The sequence below is a fragment of the Clupea harengus genome, chromosome 5, assembly GCF_900700415.2.
Source record: "Clupea harengus chromosome 5, Ch_v2.0.2, whole genome shotgun sequence".
In the NCBI taxonomy this organism is placed as follows: Eukaryota; Metazoa; Chordata; class Actinopteri; order Clupeiformes; family Clupeidae; genus Clupea; species Clupea harengus.
The window spans coordinates 6,656,328-6,676,119 of record NC_045156.1 but is presented as its reverse complement, the minus strand read 5'-3'; the positions used below and the strand labels follow the sequence as shown (position 1 = coordinate 6,676,119).

At 42.3% G+C, this 19,792-nt stretch overlaps 2 protein-coding genes across 2 annotated transcripts in view; both read left to right on the top strand.

Moving 5' to 3' along the window:
- The window catches only part of ptprga (protein tyrosine phosphatase receptor type Ga), a 204,527-nt gene extending 195,603 nt beyond the window's left edge, over positions 1-8,924 (top strand). Inside the window, exons 21-30 of the mRNA XM_031567522.2 lie at positions 1-161; positions 1,103-1,238; positions 1,380-1,526; positions 2,486-2,579; positions 2,825-2,901; positions 3,294-3,422; positions 3,696-3,842; positions 4,005-4,147; positions 5,160-5,295; positions 6,111-8,924. The exon at positions 1-161 is cut by the window's left edge and continues 12 nt beyond it. Coding sequence (XP_031423382.1) covers positions 1-161; positions 1,103-1,238; positions 1,380-1,526; positions 2,486-2,579; positions 2,825-2,901; positions 3,294-3,422; positions 3,696-3,842; positions 4,005-4,147; positions 5,160-5,295; positions 6,111-6,257 — 1,317 coding nt within the window. The 3' untranslated portion in view covers positions 6,258-8,924. The remainder of the gene's footprint in view (positions 162-1,102; positions 1,239-1,379; positions 1,527-2,485; positions 2,580-2,824; positions 2,902-3,293; positions 3,423-3,695; positions 3,843-4,004; positions 4,148-5,159; positions 5,296-6,110) is intronic.
- A 6,324-nt stretch (positions 8,925-15,248) lies between these two features.
- c5h3orf14 (chromosome 5 C3orf14 homolog) lies at positions 15,249-18,442 on the top strand. Its single transcript, XM_012841138.3, has 4 exons — positions 15,249-15,600; positions 16,192-16,315; positions 16,676-16,744; positions 17,356-18,442. The coding sequence occupies exons 1-4, from the start codon at positions 15,560-15,562 to the stop codon at positions 17,539-17,541; spliced, it is 420 nt and encodes a 139-aa protein (XP_012696592.2). The 5' UTR covers positions 15,249-15,559; the 3' UTR covers positions 17,542-18,442.
- Positions 18,443-19,792: the final 1,350 nt, after the last annotated feature.

Sequence of the window (19,792 nt, the reverse complement as noted above, 5' to 3'; positions counted from 1 at the left end):
AACCCTAAGGGCCGACAGAGCGAGCGGACTATCATCCAGTACCACTACACCCAGTGGCCGGACATGGGCGTGCCTGAGTACACCCTGCCCGTCCTCACCTTTGTGCGCAAGTCCTCGGCCTGCCAGACGTCTGACATGGGCCCCATGCTGGTGCACTGCAGGTAGGCTGGACCTCCAGGCCACTAGAGGGCGCTCTGTTTTCCTATGAGGCTCATCCCACAAGGGTGCAGTGTGTGTGTGTCCCATCAGTGTGTGCATGCATATGTGCCTAGAGGTCACAAACAAGTGGTGGCAAATTCAACACTTAAAAAAAATATATTTAAATGCAGCATCCCGGCCACCTCCCTGTATAAGGTTATTTTGCTAGACTTTGACCGCCGGGCTGATTAGGCGGCCATGCCTTTTCCAAGGGCCCTAATTTTCGAGACAGAGTCTCGGCGCGGCTGGGGAAATTGACTGTAATTGTCCGCGCCGAGCTCCGGCGTAATGAGAGCACCGTCTTCTAATGTCATCTGTCCGGCGCTGTTAGATAATGACCCTTCACAGCAAGCGTGCTGTTTCCACACAGTCAATTATGGCGCGTTGCCTGGCCGACTGCGCCTTTTCCCTCATTACTGTGCCCGTGACCTGGAGTGACCTCGCACCACCGCTACAGCCCCGCACCGGCACCACCCCCTCACCCCACCCCCCACCCCCTGCTCTGAAGGGACGGGAGCAGGAGTTTGAACTCTCCACCTGCCCCTCTGAACCTCCACTGTTAATCACTAAACCAGTGCTCTTGGCCTCGCTCATTAACCCATTCTGCATGCACAAGGGAGGGAACCTGGAAACGCTGAGCTACATGCAGAAATTTTGGCTGAGTTGCGGCTGGGCTGAGCAGTGGTGTGTGTGTGTGTGTGTGTGTGTGTGTGTGTGTGTGTGTGTGTGAGTGTGAGTGTGTGTGCGTGCGTGCGCGCGCGCAAGTCTGTTGCTTCCAAATGTTTTAAGACAATGTAAAGCAATTGATACACAAACCTCCTTGATTGTTCTACTTAGATAAAATCCTGTGTTTTTTTGGAGGTTTTTTTTTTTTTTACTGATTTTCCCCTCCTCTGCCCCCCAGCGCTGGTGTTGGCCGCACAGGCACATACATAGTCATTGACAGCATGCTGCAGCAGATCAAGGATAAAGGCACAGTCAACGCCCTGGCCTTTCTCAAACATATCCGCACCCAACGCAACTATCTGGTCCAGACGGAGGTAAGATCCCCGTCCCCACAAGTCCTGGCCTCTGTTCGAATGTGTTCACTCAAAGTGATAGACTGACAATGTCTAATTTCATCTTTTTATTCTCTCACACTCTCTCTCTCTCTCTGCCTGACTCTTCCCTTCTGCATTTAGGAGCAGTACATTTTCATTCATGATACCTTGATGGAGGCCATCATGGGCAAGGAGACTGAGGTGCTGGGCACTCAGCTCCATAGCTACGTCAACAGCATCCTCACACCTGGTCCGGGGGGCAAGACGCGCTTGGAGAAGCAGTTCAAGGTCGGTGAAGCCTCTGCACTGGAGCCTCACACCACACACATACACACACAAACACACACACACACGCTTCCCCGATGTCCTGTTTTTAATTTCCCTCCTCCTCCTCCTCCTCCTCCTCCTCCTCCTCCTCCTCCTCACTGCGTTTTCCTCTGGGAGTCTGTCATCTGACCCTTGCAGATGGCTCGCAGCAAGTCTTGAGTCATCTCTTTTTGGAGTTCAGAAGTGAATGTAAATGAGGGCGCGCTGCATTAAAGGCAGGGGGAGAAGCGATTGAGCGAGTCAGCGGACTCCCCTTTGAGAACGCCTCCCATCATTAGGCAGCCCTGCCCTTCCGTCTCAACATGAGGCCCAAGGAACCATCACTTGGTTCGGGCAACACTCTCAGATCCTAATTGGCTTTTATGATGGTGATTATTCTTTTAGTTTGCAGAGGCGATCTAACTTGGCTCTCAGTTTGTGTCAAATGGTGTGTGCTGCACTAACCAGTCAGTCCGTTAATGTAGTTGGCCGTACGTGTTTGTAAGTTTTCAAGATCATAATTATTCCCTCAGAATATTTCTTTGGCATTGTAATTTGTCATAGTTTAACTCTCATGGTTTGTTTTATTTCATTACACATCTTCAACAGGGAATATATTAGCTTTGTGGTACAAATGCCCATAACAGATTTATCATTATTCTTCGACAGTTCACAGTTTTGATGATGATGATGTGTCATGCATAGAATAACAGCCTTTATTATTGCATGGTTGTTCCAAAGTCCAAATTTGTTTTTGGTATAATTTTCACTCTAACACCACGGCTGTGTGTCTGGTGTGTTGCACAAGAAGTGTAAATCAAAAGACCCATATGCGCGCGTCTCTGAAACACATGAAGTGACTCCAGGCTTCTTTGATGAGGGTCTGCTGGTATTTCTCCATTCTGTTTCATAAAACCTCACACTCGTCTGTCCCTTGCCAGTTGGTGACCCAATGCAACGCGCGGTTTGTGGAGTGCTTCAGCGCGCAGAAGGAGTGCAACAAAGAGAAGAACCGCAATTCCTCAGTGGTTCCCTGTAAGTACCCTTCATCTGGCTCTCAAACCATAGCGCCTCCCACTGCTCTCTTCCTCCTCCTCATAAGACCAGAGGAATTATACAATAAGCTCTCAAATTTGAACTGAGACTAAATAAGAGTACTGATTTAGTGTGGGTGTGGAATGCATGCAGTCCAGATCCGGAGCGCTTGCTGTCAGAAACATGATGTTGTATTTCCCTGAGCGGACTTGACTGAACGTGTGCTCTCCTCTTGCTCCACCTAGCGGAGAGAGCCCGAGTGGGTCTGGCACCGTTGCCCGGGATGAAAGGCACCGATTACATCAACGCCTCTTACATAATGGTGAGCACCACCCCTGCCCCCCCCCCCCCCCCCCCCCCCCCCTCTCTGTGTTTGATCAAGCCTAGCATTTACGTCCATCGGGTACCAGGCGACAGAAGCTAAGAGCACTGCTCACCAAGACATCACTAAATGCAGAGCACTTGAAAAGCTTTAAAATGTACTTAACTCCGGGGGAATGATTAAACATTGTACACCTTGCTTAAGAGCCTGTTGGCAGGCGACACGTGTTCTTTGTTATTTATTTATAACCACCAGATTATATTGTAGTTCAAATTTCATTGACACTGTATAAAACAGGTGTTTAAAGGTGAACCTTGCACTGCTGTGCCCTTTGCTTGTTCTGTATGTTTACTGACGACTGAACCTTGTGCTGTCCTGCTTTGGCAACACAGGGATACTGCAGGAGTAACGAGTTCATTATCACCCAGCATCCGTTGCCTCACACAACTAAAGATTTCTGGAGGATGATCTGGGATCACAATGCACAAATCATCGTCATGCTACCCGACAACCAAGGACTGGTGGGTACCATGGTACAGTTGCCAAACAACCAAGCCTATTGTGCTTAGGAATGTCAACTCAGGATCCAATTAACAGACACATTCCACAGTCTGAGCCTGTCACTTTGTGTCTGTTTTTCATAATACATAATACTACATTTGTGATTGAATAGTATTTTCAGAAATTGTTTACTCATTTCTGGAATGTGCTTCCATTTCAAGCTTTAAACACCTTTTTTTTTTACCTTCCCTGTATTTCTTCGTCTCTGTTCTGTTGTGTTGTGTGTGTGTCAGGCGGAGGATGAGTTTGTGTACTGGCCCAGCAGAGAGGAAGCCATGAACTGTGAGGCCTTCACTGTCACACTCATCAGCAAAGACAGACTATGCCTTTCAAATGAGGAGCAGATTATCATCCACGACTTCATCCTGGAAGCCACACAGGTCTGCATATGGGGAGGGATACATGTGTGTGTGTGTGTGTGTGTGTGTGTGCGCGTGCCTGTATGCCATGTATGTATTGTATGCATTACTGTGCTTAAGCATAGGAGTGAGTAAATTCTCTTTTCTCAAAGTGTTTTTTTTTGTTTGTTTTTTTTGTCTCAGGACGACTATGTTCTGGAGGTGCGTCACTTTCAGTGCCCTAAGTGGCCCAACCCAGACGCCCCGATCAGCAGCACCTTCGAGCTCATCAACGTCATCAAAGAGGAGGCCATGACGAGAGACGGACCCACCATAGTTCACGACGAGTACGTGTCCCCTTTTGCCATTTCCTGTGCCCACCCACACTCTGTCACGTTCACACGGAAACACACCTGTGTGGTCATGGGCACAGTAGGTCACAGTCAAGCCACTGCTGCTGACCAATGGAGCTGGGGCGGGATTTGTAACAGATTAGGGTCAAACCCATTCCAGCTTCTATCTGGAAGAGGATTGTACTCTCAATGCCTGAATTAAATTTCTAAGTAGTATTAAATGGAAATCTTAGCTTGGGTCAAAAATTCTGACGCCATCCTTCGCTTTGTATTAAATTAATAGGTTCCATCCATTGACACCAGAAGTTAAGATTACCTAAACGCAGTCAGATTTAATGACTCTGTCTCTGAATTCACACAGACATGGGCTGCAATGATAGCAGCTCGCCATCTAAGTCATTTGAGGGCTGTAATTTGGGATAGCTTGCCTTGTCTCATAAAGAACAAAAAAAAAAACTGAGCCGTTGAGCATCTACAGTTGATAACAGCTGTTAAGAGACTTTTCACTCGGGTCAGGATTGCTCTGGTTTCTTTAAAGACACAGAGGTGGCCATTCGGTTACTCTGTTAGCTTTTTCCAGAGATGCACAAGCTGGTGTTATGCATGCATAGAGGACAGTGCGGATTGGTCTGAATACTAAACATGCCTGCTGCAAAACGACTGTGTCATGGCATGAGTCTATGCGATAGCTAATGTGTAGTCAGCCATGTTCTTTTTTTTGTTGTTGTTGTTATTTCTCAATTTTGAAGAATAACTTTGTATTGATGCCAAGGCATAATTCAGCGAAGTGTATTCAGTTCTCGTCTCCCCATTGTGTAGATGTCAGGAACAGCATTCACAACTTTTGAACTTGTCAAAGTTTTTATGCTAATCAGCACACACACACAAAATCACGCTGTGAAAAAGCAACAACAAAGTCCTGGCAGTCACCCAAATCTCTGAGCAAATCTCTGTCTGTCCTTGGGAGAGCCGGAGTCCCACGTAACCTGTTTGTCCTCTCCGTCAGGTTCGGCGCGGTGTCGGCCGGGATGCTGTGCGCCCTCACTACCCTCTCGCAACAACTGGAGAACGAGAACGCTGTGGGCGTTTATCAGGTCGCCAAAATGATCAACCTCATGAGGCCTGGTGTCTTCACAGATATTGTGAGTGGCGAATGCTTTATGTGCTGAGTTAAACACGAATCCACGTGGGATTGCGTTTTATGTTCATGTGGCTCAGATGGTGGGGAACGAGGAGCTAACAGCACCAAGGTCGAAGCTTCAGCTTACAGACGTGCCAATGAAAGGCATGAAGGCTACACGTGCTGTCACTTGAGATTAAAATTGTGAAAAGAATGTATAAAATTTAATCTAACGTAATATTGAATAATGAATACATGTGGTACAGATAAAGAATTTAAATTATTATGTAAGGGATTATGTATACTCCGACGGTCAGTATCGGAAAATAAATCCCGACAGGACAACGGGACCCCGACGTGCAGCGATACAATACATTATCCCGCTTATTATACAGTTACTTGCCAAAACGATAAAAGATATTCATGCAAAATATCTTGTTTTTTAATGATTAGTGGCTTGTATTACTTGCTGACTTTCAGTTACAACGAATTTCTGCTACGTGCAAGGAACAGACTACTATATGAATAATATGATATATGAAATTTTTAATTTGTGTATCAGAAGCACGAAACCCGTTGCCAGCAGCAGCGGTCATTCATTTTTTGCAGAGGTCATTATAAAGAGATATCAGATCTCCGAACGTTGGGGTGGCCCATTCAATTCAGTGGAGCTTTCTGCAAAATTCTGAGGAGCATTATAATGTGTGGAATTAAATGTTTTTGATTAAACTCGCTTGATGTAAGATCTATGTGTTGAAGTCTAAGCCGTTGACGACTGTCCTGGTAACCTGTAAGTGTCAGTGGTGTAACAGTCGTCCTCTTCTCCTGTGTTCATAGGACCAGTACCAGTACCTTTATAAAGCTATGCTCAGTCTGGTGAGCACTAAAGAGCACGGATTTGGACCCATGACCATGGACAGAAATGGAGCCATGGCCATCACAGACGAGTCGGACCCCGCCGAGAGCATGGAGTCTCTCGTCTGAGGGCAGAGGAGGCACGAAGAGGCACTTACTTTGTAAAACTTCAAGGACTAAAGACAGACTTTTTCGAGGCCTTTTTTGCCAGACTCTTGGTTAAATAAATAACCTGATTACTTTTTTACACTGATACAAAGGTTTTGATATTTATTTTTTGCCATTTTATGTCTTAATGTTATCCTACTGAACATTTTGCACCTATGTTTTTGAGTTCACAACGACAAAACCACACTTCTGTCTAGTTTGCACTATGTAATATCAGTGTTACTGCCTATAATCGATCTGATCTACTATGTTGATTCCAACGCCTGATTTTGACATTCCATCACAAAAACTCACCCACTCAACTTCCTGGACCCTTCAAAAGTGATTCCCATGTGCACATTTCCAGCTCATGCCAGATGGAAAGTCGAAGATTAAGCTGTGCATTCACCTGCATGGCATTGCGAAACCAAGTTCCACAGCGCTGGCAAAATAATGTTCTCACTAAATCGACTTTGTTTCTGCGGCACTGACAAGCAATATGGGAATTTTTCTTTTTCTTTTAAAGCATCCCAATGCCGACATTCGCTTCATGCAGAATTATATAGGAAAGGTAAACCCATACGTTCATTTTCTAAGGTGGTATTAAAACAGCTACTGTGAACTTATTACTTTTGTATGAATCATATTATGCTTTTAATATATATGGATATATTGTAATCATTATAACTTGTGATTTTGTGAATGTTCGCTGTCACGATCAACCCTTCACTAGTTCCTGCTAGACTTGGCCTGATGTTCTGCCACACTTCTCTGACAGTGCTGATTTCACGCCGTTCTAACTTGCTCCCTCTGCTGGTCTGATTTCACGCCCTTCTCACTTGCTCCCTCTGCTGGTCTGATTTCTCTGTTGCGTCATGCTGCAAGCTGCTAAATGGGGTAAAACAAAAACATATACTGTCTGAGTTGAACTGAATTACAAAATGACTGTGTCCTGTAAAGCATAACTTGTACTCTGAGCATTTCGGTCCTTGTGATATGCCCCGTTGTATTTTTTTAAACTCTCTATTTATGACTCTTACATACTCTTACAAGGATGCCATCATACATTTTTTTGTCATTGTGAGAGCTCCTGTAGACTTCATGCAGCCTCTCAATGCCTTCTCTATACTGACGTTTTCCTCCTGCATTGCTTGACTGTGCTGGTGTGTGAAACTATTCAATGTTGTGTATGGTGTAGTTTGATTTTGCCAAATACACTGAAGTCCCGCATGGGGAATTTGTTTCATTCACAGATTGAATTACAAAATTCTGAATGTGGTTTACATATTTTTTGCTAGGCCCTGTTTAAGACTAATACCCAAACTACTTGTCAGATTGGCCCCAAGGCAATAGGTATCGGCTGGTTCTTGCACCCCACATCTTTTGTAACAACGATTATATTTCAGCACAATGTCCTTGACAGCTTGATATTAGAGGCGTCTTCAGCTGTCTTGCCACACAAAGCAGGGGATATTGATTTATGAAGTTTTACCAAAGACTTAAGCTCATTATTTAGCATTTTACAGTGTCTTCATAGGAGTACATGGTGTTGAAAATGAAATTCCTCCTCAGAGCTGATGGCAAAATGGCTGATGATTTTTTTTTTCATTGACATGCTCAGTGAAACTTTCTTTTTTTTCTTTTTTTTTTTTTTACATTTGATGCCATTTTTTATCTTTATTTGTTGACCATTCATGGAAATCTTCTCATTTTATCTGAGGTAAATGCTAGAGGAAAACATTTTAAACTTTTTTGAAAAGTTGATAGAAGCTATTAATTCATCTCTCCGTGGAATGAAGAAACAAGGCATTCAATGTGTACCATTATTATGGTCTTTATTACTATATTATTCATGTTGGTTTAATGTCCTTTGTCTCCTTTTCGGGAGGCTGTTGAATTAAGTCACAACTCTCCAACATTTGGGGTTAATGACACGTTCATTCCTTTTGTCACAAAAAAGCATACCTCTGTGGGAAGCACTATTTTCTTTCATGTTGTCCTGTGCAGTTCATGTTGTTTTGTTTTAGAGCATTGCTCTTCTCAAGCGCGCTTAATCAATACCGACATTAGTATAACCACAGCTTTCTGTGTGTACATAGTTTGTTGCTTCTATAACCAACCATTCTCTTTAAAACAAACTTTGTATCTATGGTATATAATCATAGAATTTTATATTTTCATATAAATCTATTTTGTTTTCTAGGTCCAAGTCCCCCTTTTTTCTTGTGGTGAATATGTGGAAACCAAGTCAGTCTCCATGCATTGAGCTATCTCCCATCGCATTCCAAAATGCCTCTCATTTACCAAGGCAGTGATTGTGATATTCGTTTTTTGACCATTTAGCTATTTTGTTCAGTTTCCTTTAACATTTTACAATTCTGTTGTCCGCGTGTGCAATAGAATAGCTCCTGTATGAATAAGTTTGTCCCATTCACCAGTCTTGAAGGAGGAGGCAAGTGTTGCGTCCTCTTTCATAATCTGAAATAACACAAACCATAGGAAAACTGGTTTATTTTTTGTTTTTGTTTTGTTTTTGTTTGTTTTTTTGTTGAAAGCTATATCAAAGCATTCTATTATAGTGTTATTTAATATGTAAATTGTATTGCTATACATAAAATAAAGTATGGGTTTTGATGTACTTTAAGCAAACTCTGCCCTCCGGTTCAAAATCCTTTGATCCAATAACGTAAAATGCAAATATTCTGCAGTGCCCAAAGCTGTGCATCTTTACCAGTTGTCCGTGTTACCAGTTGTCCATGTTACCAGTTGTCCATTGTGACTACTTCTCAGCTGTCAGCTCATCTGTATGTTTTAATGAGGTTGCATTTGAATGCTGTTTGTAAAGGCACTGACTCTTATATGGACATCTTTATGTAAACAGGGACTGCTGTAGCTTCTAGCCAGCATGCGAAGTGTGAAATGTAGAAACTAAATTAGTGGCATTATCAGGTGTATTTCTCCTTCCCAACTTGGCCAGTAATCAAGGGGCAGAGTTTATTTTCATTTTAGGTGCAACACATGTGTTAATTACAGGTGATTAATTAGCATTCCCCTAATGTACTCTAATGTCATCACTGCCCCAGTCACTGACATCCAACTGATCACATCCTGTGTCTTTCTATTACATACATGCAGTGGGGAAAATAAGTATTTGAACCCCTGCCGATTTCGCAAGTTTGGCCACTTGCAAAGAAATGTGTGATCTATAATTGTAATGGTAGGTGTATTTTAACAGTGAGAAATAGAATATCAACAAACAAATCCAGAAAACTGCATTTTATAACATTTATGACTTTATTTGTATTTGATGCAGAAAATAAGTATTTGAACCCCCAAGCAAACAGCAAGAATTCTGGCTCCCAATGACCAGTTATGTGCCCAAGAAGCACACAGATTAGTCCTCATTAGGCGTAGCAAGGTACACCTGATCTCAACTGGTGACGTGTATAAAAGAAAGCTGTCCAAAGAATCATACTTCACACCTTCAACCTCACCACCATGGGCAAGACCAAAGAGTTGACCAAGGACGTCAGAGATAAGATTGTAGACCTGCACAAGGCTGGAATGGGTTACAAAACCATCGGCAAGCAGCTTGGTGAGAAGCAGACAACTATTGGTGCGATTATTCGTAAATAGAAGCAACACCAAACAACTGTCAATCGCTCTAGGTCTGGGGCTCCATGCAAGATATCCCCTTGTGTGGTATCGGTGATCATCCGAAAGGTGCAGAATAACCCCAGAACTACACATGGGGAGCTTGTGAATGATCTCAAGGCAGCTGGGACCACAGTCACCAAGAAAACCATTGGCAACACACTACGCCGTAATGGTTTGAAATACTGCAGCACTCGCAAGGTCCCCCTGCTCAAGGAAGCACATGTACATGGCCGTCTGAAGTTTGCCAATGAACCCTTGAATGATTCTAAGGAGGATTGGGAGACAGGATGTGGTCAGATGAGACCAAAATCAAACTCTTTGGCATCAACTCGACTTGCCGCGTTTGGAGGGGGAAGAATGCTGAATATGACCCCAAGAACACCATCCCCACTGTCAAGCATGGAGGTGGAAACATTATGCTTTGGGGCTGTTTCTCTGCCAAGGGAACAGGACGACTCCACTGCATCGAGGGGACAATGGATGGGGCCATGTAACGTGTTGGGCTTGAACCTCATTCCCTCATTCCCTCCCATTGAAAACGCAACCTTAAGGATTTGGAGAGGATCTGCAAAGAGGAGTGGACCAAAATCCCTCCTGAGATGTGTGTAAACCTGGTGACCAACTACAAGAAAAGTCTGACGTCTGTGCTTGCCAACAAGGGTTATCGAAATCGGCAGGGGTTCAAATACTTATTTTCCCCACTGTACATACACACATACACACACACACACACACACACACACATACATACACACACACACACACACACACACACACACATATATATATAGTTGCCTCTCACTATGTGATGAAATAAAACATTAAACATTAAATTAAATTAAATTAAAATAAAAAAATGGCTGTCTTAATGTGATCATATCATATAAGAAGTTAATTTGTGTGCTATTCCTCATATGCAATCCAAGTGAAGGTGTTCAGTTTCATTATTCTTGTTGGTAACAAAACAGTCACTACCTGTTGCCACCTAGTGGAGAGATAGTGAAGTGTTTTTCTCATGTCACGGTGGGAGGCTGGGTGTTTTGTTTTGTGGATGATTACTTCACATTCAGTGATCATAGTAGTTAATAATAAGGCCTTTTAAATCTTGGAATGAAACTGATGCTGAGCAGAAACGTTTTAAGCCTGAAACTCATTAGGCTATTGGAGAAAAGGCAATAAAGACTCTGGTGGGGAGACATAAACGTTAGCTAATTAGTCAACTCAAGTCAACTTTATTTGTATAGCACATTTTAAAACTATAGGAGTTGTATCAAAGTGCTTTACAGTTAAGGTAAATACATTGACTTTTTTTAAATGAGGAAATGAAGGCAATAAAAGGAAATTAACAAACAAAACAAGTAAAAGTGCATAGAAGAAAGAATACAAGCAAAGTAATAATACAAAATACTAGAAAGTCAATAGAAGAGCACAATTAAAAGTGATGTATGAGTAAAAACAGTTAAAAACCGTAAAACATCAGACCAGCAAGTTAGAGTTAATAAAATGGAAAATAAATAACTACAACCATAAAATAGATAAGTTAACCAAATAAAAGCACTAATACTGTAAAACACAATAACTGAAAGAATAGATTTGACCAAAACCTCAGACAGAACTACAAGCACATATAAAAGCACCACCTCAGACTGGACTAAAATGCACTTAAAACAGCAACACACACGTGCATTTTAGAGTGGCGATACAGGACACACACACACACACACATGCCGAACAGGTCGCAGTGAATTTTTCCTCTGCATTTTCCCATCCTGGACTGTCCTTCCTCCAGGGCAGCCAGGAGCAGTGGGCAGCCTTTATGGCGCCCGGGGACCAAGTCAAGTGATCCGTCCGTCTTGGTCAGGGACGGACAGGAGAGTGTTCTGTTCTTCTGCATGTTTTTCTGTTGGAGTTCTTAGTGGAGGAAACCCCTTGTGAACACGGGGAGAACATGCAAACTCCACACAGAAAGGCCCGGGAAATAGCCCACCGATCGCACTGAAGGCCTGGGGAGAACCTGCCCCCAGTACCAACAGTGCCCCATGCAGGAATCAAACCCAGGACCTTCTTGCTATGAGGCGACAGTGCAAGCACCTGAGCCACTGTGCCACACTCATCACAATCATTGCCATCTAATTATATTTCCTCAAAATATAATTCTTACAATTGATTACATTTTTACATTGACTTTGTGTTGTGTGTACAGACTATAGTTAGAGACCAAGCATCAGTCACTTATTGTTATTGTTGTAAAATTGTAATAAGCAACAAATGTACTATATCACGATAACATTCTGGAGCTTAGCCAGAATGGACTGAATGCCTGAATTGTGTCTCTACCCGCCTAACTGGTATTGGGGCATTCATCACTATTGGGACTGGGGTGTTTAGATTCGGCAAGATTGGACAGACTACCACCAGCATAAGGGTAAAATGCAAAGATAGTAGGTTGACAGGTCAATTTGATGTTTGGTGCTTTTCATAAGATGTGTTTCAATTTGAAATAAACTGGCAACACATTAGAGCTATGTAACAATGTAACGTATTCCATAAAACACTGATGCGCCAACCACACAGATGTACTTCTCTCAATGTAGTGAGACAATAGCTAAAGTTAAAGTAGCTATAGGTAACTACAGGATCTCATGCATGCACATACAGGCACATGCAGGCGCGCGCACACATGCACACACACCCACACCCACACACACACACACACACACACACACACACACGATACAAATAGATGCCTTCTCAATTTTGCAGCTTAGCCTCTAACTATTAGCTTGACATTGCCTAATACCCACAACACTAATCAGTCTAAAAATGTACTAATCTAAAGGGATTATATGGTTAGGAAATGCTATTAGATGGTGATGATTTTTGACAAACATACTCTTACAACTGATATATCAGGAAGAATTTCACTATATTTGTGATTTTTACATTTGATGTCATAAAAATGTCTTACCTTCCCCCAAAAATAATAACTTCCTGCAAACGTAATAATAATGTTTGTGGGAAATGAGTCATTACATTTGTGGGAAAGAAATAACATTTTAATTGATTAGTAGAAAGTGCAGTTTTGTATAACGTTTGTGGGAAGATATCAGATACATTAGTGGGTGTAACACACTGGAATAGAAACATTCATGTGGTGGCTATATTTGTCGTGAGGCAGATTTCCTTATTTTCATTTGTCTTGGTTTAACATGTGATGACGAGCTATACCCCCTGATCTGCATAGGACTTAAAACATTCATTTTATCTCTTGGTGTGTAGAAGTAACCTAACTGGTACTCACCATCACACCAATAATGCTGTTTCTAGACTACGAAGAAGTTTTCATGTCAGTGTTTAGCATAATTATCTAGTACGGCTCTCTGCTCCTCATCACGCTTACATGCACGCACACGCACACGCACACGCACACACACACACACACACACACAGGTGCACCAGGGAAAGCCTAATTCCAGCACTGCTCAAATTTCTGTATCTATATGTGAACACAAATCTTTTCACAACTTCCATTCAGTGTAAATTAATGAATTCACTGATTAGCCTTTTTAGTCAAGCATGCCATTTTGTGGAAGAAAATCGAATTAGTGGCTGCCACTATGGCCCCAACTATATATAGCTCAATACATCTGAAACACCAACACATGCATGTGCCTAGTTCATAGACTGAAATGTCTCGTCTGATCGTATTTAACGTTTAAAAGGTAAACCAAAAATGGAGCACCATGTGCTGGGTGTTCTTCTCATCACTTACATTGAACTTACACATAAGAAGCAGAGAGGTTGTGCCTTGTAAGGGTGATTAAAAACGATATACATTAACACACCATAGGGTGGAAGAATGGCACACCCCACACAGGCCTTCCATTAGACCCATGTCTGTGTCCTTGCTAAGTGTAACCGCACCCTTAAATGTGTTTTTTGAGCTGTACATTAAATAATATGATGTACAGTGATGAAACACATCAAATTGCTGGTGTTAATATTTTATGGGTTGAAAATGGCATGCCATCTACTGTTTAAAATCATCGTGAACCTTGCAAGGCCGTCCGTTTGGGACTTATCTACGTCATGAAATGGGCGTCCCACCGCCCCCAGCCCTCTCCTGTGAGTGTGAGTCTCATTTTAAGTTGCTGAGCAGGACACCTCATTCACAGGAGTTTACGTTCAGCCCCTTGGCCACTTTTAAAGCATTTTTCAAACGTATGCAGTGGGTGAAGCTCAGCGCTGGGGGTGAAGTTCCACTCTAGGTCTTGTTAAGTTTGCTTTGGTTTCTGGTCAGTTTGTTTAATTAACTAGACCCTGCTTACCATAGCTCATTGAGATGCATATGGCTAGATATTCACAATGTTCAAATCAACAGAGTGCATTGAATGAAATAAAAAATGTGGAATTATAAAATTGGGTTGACCCTTTCACACCATGCAGTCCTCCTGCAAGTTCATTCTGAGCTGTCAAAAGGGCCTCGCTAGATGATGAACTATATATATTATAGAGTTAGATGGTAGATGAAGGTAGATGACAGTCAATTTATCTGAACTTGCATCCGTAGTGTATGCTAGTGAATGTATAATTAAAAGACAGTGTTCCCAAAGTCCCCAAAGTTTGTTAAAAATTCTGGACCTAAAATAATGGGGAAAAAAACATACACACTTGAAATGAAGAATCTAGATAGGGTATTTGACAATGTTCTCTGTTTTACTGTTCCTACACAGTGATTGTTGACCTGGAAACAGTTGGCCTGTAGTCTAAATCCTCTCCGAATGTTAGACTGTTTTTTCCCCACCACTCAATAGGCATTTTTTTAAAGGTTGTACATTTGTTTGAGTTTGTGTTGTTTAGGTTTGGAGTTCTTTGGATTAGTTTGACAGCAAATTTGAGAGACCATTCAAATGAGTGAACACATATTCGCTCTGGGATGGGACAATCTGCATTTTGCAGTAATCTAAATTGATCATCAATCTGTGCGCCATCCACGCCAAGAGAGTTACCATCATGCTCGTCACGCCCAGTCAATTCGATACTAGCCATTTTAAAAATCAGATTAATAAAACTAATCTCTAAAAGTGACTGAAATGTAACACCACTTTGAGCTGCATTCTTTGTATGAAAAGCGTTAAACAAATATAGTGTTGTTGCTTATTCTGTATGCATTCTGTAAAGCATTTTGGGCTCCTGCCAAAGGTGCTATACGTAATTGTATTATTAATATTACTAGTATTATTATTACTCATAACAATCATAAAAACCCACGCCATCACCTAGATAAATTGTTGCACCTGGAGAATTTGTGTCTGTGCATTTAAAAATGTAATTCTGTTAATCGAGTCATAGGTTAGTGCGAATCCAATATAAAAACCTGCAGTCAAATGGCGCAATGTCCTTCAGGCAGGCGGATTAGATCACCGTATGTAGGATCTCAAACACAGATGGTTTCGAAGTTCACAAACAAGAGTATGCTCAAACTAGCCTGCTGGCTAGCTAGCTAGCAAAAGTAGGCCAGGCTAGCCTGCAACTTGATTAATGTGTAACGTTAACGGTTAAAAACGAATCTTTGCGCAGATTCTGTTTTGACTCATGGCACAATCTCCGCGTCCATAGCATCAAACATGGACGAAGAATTTGAGCTAAGCAAGAAACACGAGGAAATGTAAGTAGTTGGTTGGCTAGCTAGTATAGCTAAGTAAAGTGAACAAGGTCTATCGTTCCTGGACTATGGTTTATCTCTTCACTGAACTAGTGTTGGCCGTTTAGCTAGCAAACGTTGATGCATCTATGATACTGTCCTAATTTACAAAGTCCGTTAATTATACGCAGGTTAACCACCGTAAATTACCAGCTAGACTTGGGGCTAATAATTGCGATTTATTGTTACGGTTTCAAATGAAACGTTATATAGTGTTGTAGCTGTTTACAGAGTTTCCAACTTTCAAGACTGAGGATAAATTAGATTGACCCTAACAGGTGTGTTGCCTTAAGACATTTATAATCAATGGATTTTTTTCATGCTAGCGTGAGACGGGAAATAAAATCGTCTCATGTCAAAAGAGTGACAGTTGGCAACACTGTGTTCATGTGTCTGCCTAACTTTGCAACTTGGTAGTTAACTAGTTGCGCGTAGTTGCGCGTAGTTTTGAGAAGGACCAACGAAAACCAAACCCACATTACTGAATTTAAACTGCAATGCATGTTTGTTTACAGTAGACTAATCATGTGTCACCCATTGTAATTTTTTTTTTAGTTTAGGGAAAAGAGCAGAGTTACTGGAACAAATGGAGGTTCGACATCAACATCAGAGAGCTAAGAAGAAAGAACAGACGACGCTGTCCAAGGCTGCCCAGGAAAGAAATGCTCAACTGTTGGGGGTACATCTCATGTCAGCTGAAACGTGAATTGTAATAGTGATGTTGAAGACAGGAGATAAAGGCCTACACTAAAGAGTTTGTTTATTTTGAACTCATTTAGGCTGCTAAAACCGAGGTGCCTCTATAGTGTATAGAGTTTACAAACCTAATTAAATGCACATATTATACTGCATTTCACAGGCTTTTTACCTGTATTCTGCACTATGAAAATGTTTAAAATAATTAAATCTGACCCTTTGAATGAAGATCCAGGTATGTTTGTTATGTTGAAATAGACTAGATCTCTAGGTGATGTGGATTTGCCTCTCTGAAAACATTTTCTACCATTTAATGTTTTGTCTCCTCTGTTTTACCTGTTAGGACCTGAAAACGTTGGAAGATAAGATGAGAATGAAGCAACCATTACATCCAGATGTACTCACCCTTGAGGTAACCTAACTCTAGCGTGATGTACCGTCATTTCCTGACTAGTACCTGCGGTTTTTTACATTGATTTTGCAAAATGTCTGCAGCCCTGCGGTTAATACTCAGGCGCTTCCTATACACAGGTTTTTTTCCCCGCCTGGTAGTTAGTAAGGTGCACATTAACTCTGCCAGATAAAGTGTGAATGGAACTCTCTCTCTCTTCCTCTTTCACATACGAAAAACAACATCGGATAGATAACAAATTTTCATTCACATTCAGTTTTCCATAATGATAAAGTAAGGGTTGTGTTTTCCTACTAGACTGTATTTAACGGGATGCTATGGAATGCAAACTATGTGGCTATGAACTATCGTAGCTATCTGTAGCTTAGGGAGAAATCTTAACAGTTTGTAGTTCCTAGCGTATGTAATATGAACACATTTTAATATGAAGTGAATATGAACTTGTGTGAAGCTGCACAGGCGCCCAGAGGCTTTCTACCCATCATAGCTTTTTAACCTAGCTTTCTCTAGATTTGGGAACCATCATAACAGCTGGCCGCTGCTAGCGTGTGATGAACTTGTGTTAATATGTGTGACGCAATGTGGTGATGCAACATGGTGACTTTGTCCAGACTCGTTACTGGGCGTCTGTGGAAGAGAAACTTCTGGAGTGGGAACCCTTTCTTCTGGGCAGAGGTCCAGCTCCCCGTCACAGCAGGGCCCGTTCGCCCAGGAGACGGAGGCAGGAGAAAAGTGTTCCTCGTGACGCACAGGACAGAGGGCTTCCCCCGCGTCCTAGGAAGCACCCAGCTGTATGACTAATAATTCAGATGCCTTTTTTTTTTTTCCTGGCATACCAATAATGACATACGGGCGGACTAGTCATCCCCAAATCCACCCTTCACAAACAGGAAGTCGGTTATGAATGCTCCCACATTTACTGAGGGCCTCAGGCATGTTTTTTGTTGTTGTTTTTGTTGTTGTTGCATTGGACAGGGTTCATGGATTGCATCTTCCTTACTGTAAATCCCACACTTGGTAGATTCTGAGCAGAAAGAGCTTATTCTAATCAAGAAAACAAAACTGTGATTTTAAACTGTCGGATGATGCTGTGTGATGGAGATGGCAAAGAATATTTTTTTCAATCACTACCAAGATTTTTTTAATTAGAGACCATTACTTTATGACATGACAAATGGCTTAGGGGAAGCTTCTGGGACACCGTTTCAAAATCACCACAAGGGGGAGCCAAGATCCCATTTATTAAAAAAAAAAAATCACAGAGACCTGCAACACACTTCACGCGGCTCAAGAAATTATTCAGCAGCCAAATTCTGTTTGTGTGATTGCTTAAGGGTGTATGTATGTGTATGTATGTGCATGTGTTTGTAAGAATCCAGAGGCTGGAGTCTGTATGAAGGGTAGGAGTTGAGGTGTCTCTGTCTCTGTTCTAGTCAACGTTGAATGAGGTCATTAAGTTCACATCTTTGCTTATATCCTCAGGGGTTGTTTCAGTTTGGGGCGTTTTTATTCACATCAAGCTGTTAAATCACATCAGGCCAAACTGTTATAACACATTCCTATTTATTGTCTGTGTTCATACTCTGCACTCGATATTGTTCAAATTGGTAAGGCGCTGCATTTGTATTTATTTCTCATTGACATGCCTAGAGAAAAACACAACTTGTTTACTGTATAAATAAATTCAATATTATTATATATTTGTTTGAAGTGACATTTTTTCACTTTTAAATATAACCAACCCCTAAATGTCTATGTATTTGTAGCAGAAGTTTTCTCTGTTTTCCCTTTTTTGTTGCACAATAACCTTTTTCATCTTGCTCTCGGTATAGTGTGTTCACATAAAAGGGAACTGTGGAGTGGGGCTTAAATGTTCATGTCTTTATTACTGAAATAAGCATGCCGGAATGTCCACTCTTTATACCTGAGCACTCGGCACCAATGAGGTCATGGCTGCATTACTGCACAAAGCGTCCACGAGCACTTTCGCTGTTCACAGTAATTGCTATTTTATTGTCTCTTCAGTGAAGGGTAGCCCCCGGGTCAGCCAGTCACCATATGTTCATAAATCTCCATTGAAAGTGTTGAAAATGAGCCACTTTTCTCCCCCTCGTTCCCTCCTGTTGCTGCCCTTCTTAGTCCTCGTTCCCAAGCCACTGCTTGAGTTTGGTGGCACTTTTTCCTAACTTTTGTAAAGATGCCACAAGGTACATTTAGGTTGGGAATTTTCTTACGAAACATTTTAAGGTTTACTACAATATATGGTGTAGTATATAGTGTACATTTAAAAAAATTAGACAAATTATTCAAGTTTATACAAATATTATTTAGATACTTTACATACCACATATGCGCATTTGTGTGTGTGTGTGTGTGTGTGTGTTTTCTAGTACAAAACCAGTACACCAGTACAGTGTCAATGAGATGATTAACCAGTGCATGGGTCATGGCATCAATACTGAGGTTAGCTGGTGTGATGATACGTGCCATCTGCGGTGGGAAGAAACATCCACCTCCACCTGCTGTTTAACCGGCACTCCAGCTCTCTCTCTCTCCCTGTCTCTCTCTCGCTCCCTCTCTCCCTCTCAGAGATGGCATCTCTGATCCAACCTAATTGCGATGATCAAATTGGCGCGGGGTGACGCGGAGTGGCGGCTTGACAAACGCGATCATCCGGATGGCCGGGGTTGAAGTGGCGCTGGTTGGCAGCTGCCCTTGCTCCTCAGCTGGGACCCGTGCGTGCCCTGCAGGTCAGGCACCAGTCGCCCAACACGGGCGGGGGAGGGTCTGCCAGGGCTGGTGGCGGGGTGTTGGGGCTGGAGTTCGGTTTGGATGGGGGTGGGGAGTAGGGGGGGGGGGGGGGCGGGGGGTTATCTAAAAGGGTTTTGAAGAGCACGATCTGGAGCCTTTCCAAATGACTAGCTCTGCATTATGTATTCTAATGGCAAAGGCCCCGAGGTGGATTAGCCACAGACACCACATTGCCTGGCGCGGCACACACTCATGGACCTCTGGCCCCCCCTGAGCAGTGCCAGCCGTGGAAAATGC